This window comes from Sinocyclocheilus anshuiensis, unplaced genomic scaffold (assembly GCF_001515605.1).
Source record: "Sinocyclocheilus anshuiensis isolate Anshui unplaced genomic scaffold, SAMN03320099.WGS_v1.1 scaffold999, whole genome shotgun sequence".
Lineage (NCBI taxonomy): Eukaryota > Metazoa > Chordata > Actinopteri > Cypriniformes > Cyprinidae > Sinocyclocheilus > Sinocyclocheilus anshuiensis.
In genome coordinates, this window is record NW_015544197.1 from 286638 (window position 1) to 294409 (window position 7772).

Consider the following 7772-nt stretch of genomic DNA (forward strand, 5'->3'; position numbering starts at 1 on the left):
TCCCCCCCCCGCACCTCTCTCCCCCTTCCCCGACAGACATATCCGATTACAAGAACAATAACAATAGTGGCCAAGCTGTCAATCAAAGAGGTGATCTCTCCACAGTGACCAATGCTGTGACGGGGATGAGCCCCTCCTCATCTCTCTCCGCCCTGTCCAGCCGAGCTGGTTCCATCAGCAGCCTCCATGATCGCATCATGTTCAGCCCAGGGAGCGAGGAAGCCATTGAGAGACTCAAGGTGACTGGCATAAAGCATGAAACCCGGACAAAACTGACTGAAATCCTTTAAATAGACATCTGACAAACATTTGCCTTATACAACTTCAGATTAAAAGGGTCATATCGTTATTTAAAAAAAAAAAAAAATTATTCCCTTAGCGTTGCTGTACTGTACTTACAAGCAGTGTTATTATTAACTAAAACTATTAAAAATAATTTTCGTTAATTGAAATAAAGCTTAAATAAAATATAAATATTCAGTTAAACATTTTAACTTAAATGAAAATTAGAAATGTTGGCTTGGCAACTAACATATTTATTATTCAACTAAATATTATTCAAGTTTATTATTCAACTTAATATATTTAAGTTGAAGTACAAAAATGTACTAAAAGTACTAAAACTGAAATAAAATAAAGCTATATAGGCATAAAAAAACGAATAAAAATGACAAAACATAACAAATTTACTAAAACTTAAATTGAAAATAAAATGAACAAAATAAAAATAAAAGGTCATTTAAAATATGAGTAAATACTACGATAGTATAAAAATAATACTAAAATAACACTGCTTATAACTGTACCTTTGAAGGCTAATTTACTGGTGTGTACCAACTGACGCAGACGCAGCACTGAATATCACCAGATTACAGTCACTTCTCAAATATTCCATGACCCAACAAACCCCAATTGAACATGTTCAGTCTGCAAAAATAAAATAAAATTAGCCATATGATCACAATCTGGAAATTGGTTCAAAAGAGAAAGGTTGCAGAAATAAGCACCTATTAGCAAAGACCAACCAAGCACCTACCATTGAAATGAATAACTAACCCCAAAAACTATATTGACATTTGCTGTTTAAAGATATAAGTTTCAGATTAATAAATGTATAAAACTTACCATAGACTTTGTGGCGTATTTTAACTTGATATTGTTTGCAATGCCAATTAGGAAACGGAGAAAATTATTGCTGAGCTCAATGAAACCTGGGAAGAGAAGCTTCGCCGTACAGAAGCCATCAGAATGGACAGGTTTGTTGTATGAAGCCTTATGTGATTGATAAGCAGTTTTCCGTTATGTATAAGTTAACATATGAAAAACACCTAAATTGGTTTTTACAGAGAAGCACTGCTGGCTGAGATGGGTGTGGCCATGCGTGAGGATGGAGGAACTGTTGGAGTCTTTTCACCAAAGAAGGTAAAAAATTATAAAGGCTGTAGGGAGAAACCGTGTGCAGGTAGACCACATATTAAGGCTAATATGCTTGCTCAAATAACCAAATAAGCCTGTGATTGTCTTTACGTTCCTCTTCTGGAAGTCCTTGCAGAGAAAACCTCAGCCCGTTTTTATAGACACTGTTGGGCTGTTCTCTCCCAATGAGGTTGGTTGCCATGGATACTGTGTGATTGCATCCTGATCGCTCCTCTTTGACTGTTCTAATGTACCTCTGTGTCTTTTTCCTATCAGAGCGCTTTTAAATGCATCTGTGATCTTTATTGAGGGATCTGTTGCTCATTATATGAATGTTGATATGCTGCAATTCCTTCTAGTCTTTATAATAAACTTTGAAGCACTTTGAAAACTTCAGATCTAAAGCATCATGGCCCCATGATGCTTTTAAAGGCTTTCTGTCTGGAATCTTATGCAATTTTGTGATATCTAAATCTTATCGCATGCATTTTGATGGATATTGAAATTAAAACTTGGTGTAAAGATGGCTGTCAGTAAAATTGTTTGACTTCTATCTTATTTTCCTCTTTTAAAAGGTTGTCTAAATACATTTTGAAAGTGCTCGCAAGGCAGCGATACACAGATGTTTTGCAAACATTTTGGCTAGAATTTGATTTAAATTGTTGATTCCAAGTATTAAACATCTGCACATAATTGAGCCTGAACTGTTTAGTGCATAGACTTCATTGAAACTTTTTCTGTTGATAATTGCATCTTTTGTTTCATTTTTTTGCCCCATTATTCATACTTCAAGAGGTAAAAAAAAATGAAAATCTCCAACTTCAGCATATTCGGCATTTGAAAATGTAATGTAATTTTAATGTATACTGAATTGTGAATTGTGATGCTTACCAATTGTGATCAGTCACATGAGATTTTAGCAATTAGTAAACAATCCAGTCACTTCCCAATGGACAAAGGCTATACTCAGATATACATCACAATAGGGAGGAAAAAAACTATCAGAGTTTCTGTTTCATTCCAACTATGTCCATTTATAGTCACATTTAGACTGTGGAATGAAGGTATTGATTCTAGTATAAAGCTGACAGAAAACAAGACGCCTTCTCATTATAATGACAACAGCAGTGCAACCTTACTGTGGAGTTTAGCATTAACACAGAACCAAAGCCAAGAACCTAAACTTACCTGAAACTATTCAATTGCTGCCTCGCAAGCACTGGTATATCATTCAGTAAATATAAAACCTGTAATGTTGATTCGTGCCTTGATTACAGACGCCCCACCTGGTGAATCTAAATGAAGATCCTTTAATGTCTGAGTGTCTTCTGTATTACATCAAAGATGGAATTACCAGGTTAGTGCCAATCCAAGCTTCTCTTTTTCTCCATTGTGCATATAAACCTGACATATATGTTCTGTTCAGTAGAATTGGTACTAAGGTGTCTTGATATGTTGCTGTGCTCAGGGTGGGGAGAGAAGATGCCAGCAGAAGACAGGACATTGTTTTGAGTGGTCACTTCATCAAAGAGGAACACTGCACTTTCACCAGCACCACTAGACCTATGGGAGAAGGTTTGTTAATGGCGCACTCCACAGACACACATACTCGTACACATATATACCACAATCCTTATGGCTGTTCCTCCTGTTTTTTACAGCTGTCATTCTTGAGCCGTGTGAGGGAGCAGAAACTTATGTCAATGGGAAGAGAGTAACAGAGCCTACGGTTCTCAAATCAGGTCTGTTTACACTTTTCCCTCACCTGCTACGTTACTTTTTTAAAACATTATGGATTGGTTCCAATTATATAGCTTTTATTTAATTCATAATTTTTTTTTATTTGAATTGAATGTTTATGATTTCATTTTTTAATTCATTTATTTATTATTTCACTTTTTTAAATCATTCATGGTTCCATTTTTTAACATTTGTTTACTTATGATTTCATTTTTTTAAATTAATTTATATGTGATTTAATATTTTAAATCAATTATTTTTGAAATTGGTATGCCATTTCAAAATGCTTTTATGCATATCTTTGCAGAATGAAACAGTCTGTGTAAAGTTTTTATTATTATTATTATTATTATTTATTTGTATTGACTTTTTTAGGGAACCGAATCATTTTGGGCAAGAGCCATGTGTTCCGCTTCAACCATCCAGAGCAGGCTCGTCAGGAACGTGAACGAACCCCCTGCGCTGAGACGCCAATGGAGCCTGTAGACTGGGCCTTTGCTCAGAGAGAACTCCTGGAGAAACAGGGCATTGATATGAAACAGGAAATGGATCAGAGGTAAAAGAAACATGAAGGAAATTCATTCAAATAAGTTTAAGATGTGACATTTGTGTTGTCAAACTCATCAGCTCTTTGTTTGTATAGACTGCAGGAACTTGAGGATCAGTATCGCAAAGAGAGAGAGGAGGCCAACAATCTATTGGAGCAACAGAGATTAGTAAGTGACATAAACAGCATAAAGAGCTTAAAATAAAACTTTTTTTCCCCTAAACTCATAACTTTACAATTTAGTATAAAATGACACTGTTTTATTGTTGATGTTTCACTATACTGTATGTCTTTTACAGGACTATGAGAGCAGGTTAGAAGCCCTGCAGAAACAGGTAAATCGTTGTTACCCTGATGTGGCAGAGGAAGATGAAGAACCTCAGGAGGAAGGTGACTAGACTGCGAATGGCAAATAATGGTTCATTTTGTTTTTTGAACAGCTTGAACTAATCACAATGACTCGGTTTAAATAACTGTGCCTCTTGTATTCAATCTCTTATACTCATAGTGCAATGGACTGAGAGAGAGACAGAACTGGCGCTGTGGGCTTTCCGTAAATGGAGATGTTATCAGTTCACTTCTCTCAGAGATCTGCTTTGGGGCAATGCCATCTTCCTCAAGGAGGCCAATGCCATTAGCGTGGAGCTAAAAAAGAAGGTGAACACTTTAGAAAGACCAGAAAGAACTGCATCACTCTGCTAAACCTATAAAATATGACAACATCATTATTGATTGTGCCTAATGCCACTCACAGGTTCAGTTCCAGTTTGTGTTATTGACGGACACGCTTTACTCTCCACTTTCACCTGACCTGTTACCACCTGAGACAGCTAAAGACCGCGAGAAAAGCCCATTCCCTCGCACCATTGTGGCTGTAGAAGTCCAAGATCAGAAAAATGGAGCCACACATTACTGGACCCTGGAGAAGCTCAGGTAATTTTCGCATGTTTGATAGGTGCCCCTATTATGCCATTTTTAAGGTTCCTAATATTGTTTTGGGAGTCTTTTACAATAGGTTTACATGCATGCAAGGTCAAAAAAAAATTTTATTTTCTCAAAATATGTATTTAACATCACCTCATTTTCCAACCATTCTCAAACGATTAGTTTGAAGCAGTTCTAAGATTCAGTCCCTCCTTTCCGTGAGACTACTCTTGCTCTGATTGGTCAGATGGCCCAGTCTGTTGTGATTGGCCTACCTCATACAGCGTGTTTCAGAAACGATACGCCCATTGCCATAGTTCTGTATTTTGAATGCTTGATAGAAAATATAAACATCATCAATTATTAATCATACTTACAGGTTGTGATTCAGTGGAGCCAGCTGGTCCAAATAAACTGTGTACTGAGCCATCTTTCAAGAGCAAGCGTTTTGTGAATCCTGCGTTGAAGTCCCCGAGATTAGAGAAGCAGTCATCAGTAAAATGACAGGAACACAAAAAAGATTGGGGTTGTACTGCTGTGGTACAGTGGAAAAAATGAATTTTAACCACTGATTCTTTGCAGCCTCTTCATTCGGAAATTAAAATAAAATGAATTTACTTTCACAGCATCTTCTCGACATGATGTTTACCACACAAACAAACTACAGTGTTTGAGGGCAGGGTCAAGTTGTTTGCAGCCGGTCAACATAGAACATAGGTGGGCATTATGCAAATGTGTTTCCCTGTGACATGTAGCCATCACAGAAGTGGGATTCAGTTTACTGATGACTCGATTCGGCTGATCAGAGTCGATTCTTTCTTTTGAGAGACAATAACTTTATTTATCTTGCACTTTTGGCTTTACAACTTTGCAGATCATTTACATTTAAATACAGCTACATTACACACTGCATGAATGGCAATATTCGAAATGGCATAATAGGGGCACTTTAATATTTTAATCATGGTATCTCATGTTTTAGGATTCAAAGTCTAAGATAAGGGTAAAACGATAACATTTATACATAAAAGTTGCTTGAAAGGTAGCAAAAATAATGAAGGCATGTTGTTTCAGGACATTAAAAAGAAAAAGTATTACTTGTAATGAAAATGAAGTTCTGAAATATAAAATGCTCGTAGTTGAAGAGAAATCCAGCTATACTTTGAGTCACTTTGGGTTTCACAGTGTATCTAGTATTTACATTATAAGTGATGTGTAATGCTTCCCCCTGCAGGCAGAGGCTGGATCTGATGAGAGAGATGTATGATCGTGCTGCTGAGGTGCCTGGCAGTGCTCTTGAGGACTGTGACAGTGTGCTGACTGGAGGCGATCCATTCTACGACCGCTTTCCCTGGTTCCGTCTGGTTGGAAGGTGAGTTGTAAGATTACATCAGAGCATGGCTAGACAGACCAGCTGGTGATCAGTACAGAATGCCCCTGCACTCTCTGACTACAGTCAGATAAAGACCACATGATCAACAACATTCCTGTCAGATTTCTCCTCAAACTATGCTTTTATTCGAATGGCCCATTGAAAGTGAATTAATTTCTCTTATGCAAAACAAAATGAGCAATTCTCATTGTGTTTTGTACTTGTAATAGTAGAGTATCTTGCAGGCCAGAACAACTGCTGGAAAGAGAAAATGTAATAAAAGCTGTTGTTAAAGCTGATCTCTACAGGATATATGTAATATTGCTTATTCCTCTGAGGAATAAGTCCAGAGTTATTGCCCACACGCTTTTAAAGAGTGCAAGATTTTTGATGCTGCTTTATTCAGAAGAGTATGAAATCGATTTTCCATGCACTTTCAAATTAGGTCACACGCCCTTTACCCTGTCTACTTCAGAGCTGTATGACTTGCTCTTAATCTTGCCTTTACTATATCTTAAAAGATTAGTTCACACAAAAAAAAAAAATTCTCACCCTCATGTTGTTCCAAAACCATATTACTGAGTACTGACTTTCTTCTGTGGAACTCGAAAAGACAGATTTTTTTTAATGATGTAATTTGCTCTTTTCCATGCAATTACGAGAAGTGCGAACTGGAGATATATCTCTGAGATGTATGATAGCTTTGTGTGACAAACAGATTTGAATGGTTATTCACTGATAATTTTTCTTTTAAGTGAGCTGTTAACTGCTACAACTGGATCAGTGGCTTAGGGAGGTGAACTCAAGAACTGGATCAGTTCAATTTGTGATCTTGCATGATCATTCAGACTGCTTTTGTGAACTGCATCAATCGATTCATTAAAAAGATATGCTTCAAGAATCAGTCATCACTTCTTCTCTCATGAATACACCAAGGAGAGCTAGGGTGTGTGAACTTTTCAGTGAATAACCTTTTTGATCAAGATTTTGATCTGTTCCTCACACAAAGCTATTGTATGATGTCAGAAGACTTAAAGTGAATGAAATGCCTTTATTTTAATGTTTTTTTTTGTCATTGTGGAGCTTGTCAGCCCCCATCCTTATTCACTTTCATATATTGAACATATTGGCTGAGATTTTTAATATTTTGTAAGTATTTTTCAAAAATTCAACTTTTTGTGTTCCAAAAAGAAAACGACATGGCTATTATTTTAGTAAGTTACGACAGTTTTGAAATTTTGAGCAAACTATGCATATAAAATGTACACTATCTTTTAAAGATTTGGGGTTGGTATGTTTGTTTTTATGTTTTTGGAAAAAGTCTCAATGTTAAAAACAGTTGTGCTGCTTAATATTTTTGTGGAAACCATGATACAATGTTTTTTAGGATTGTTTGAGAAATACAAAATTCAAAAGAACAGCTTTTATTTGAAAATAGAAATACTTTGTAATTGTCATAATCTGCACGGGGACACGAAGGTAGAGGATCCAAATGCAGTAGTTTATTGAAGGGATAATCCACAAACGTAATCCAAAGGAAGGCAGAGGTCATAAAACAAATAGGCAATCCAAAACAATGACAGAGTAAGGGGCTGAGGCAAACAGAGTAATCCAGAAAACAGGCAGAATAACAAGACCAGGAACCAAGATACAGGAGAACCACAATACAAAGCTTAGAATTGCAGTAAAGACACATACAAGACTTAGGCCATGTCCACACGTACATGGGTATTTTTATAAATGGAGTTTTTCCTTCTTCCGTTTAAAAAAAAA

The 7772-nt window shown here is 36.5% G+C and overlaps 1 protein-coding gene across 1 annotated transcript in view; it reads left to right on the forward strand.

Moving 5' to 3' along the window:
• Positions 1-7772, forward strand: part of LOC107696745 (kinesin-like protein KIF1A) — a 74117-nt gene that overhangs the window by 33410 nt on the left and 32935 nt on the right. Inside the window, exons 15-26 of the mRNA XM_016497226.1 lie at positions 37-239; positions 1177-1256; positions 1347-1422; positions 2694-2773; positions 2885-2991; positions 3078-3158; positions 3532-3712; positions 3800-3872; positions 4003-4093; positions 4212-4360; positions 4458-4636; positions 5862-5999. Coding sequence (XP_016352712.1) covers positions 37-239; positions 1177-1256; positions 1347-1422; positions 2694-2773; positions 2885-2991; positions 3078-3158; positions 3532-3712; positions 3800-3872; positions 4003-4093; positions 4212-4360; positions 4458-4636; positions 5862-5999 — 1438 coding nt within the window. The remainder of the gene's footprint in view (positions 1-36; positions 240-1176; positions 1257-1346; positions 1423-2693; positions 2774-2884; positions 2992-3077; positions 3159-3531; positions 3713-3799; positions 3873-4002; positions 4094-4211; positions 4361-4457; positions 4637-5861; positions 6000-7772) is intronic.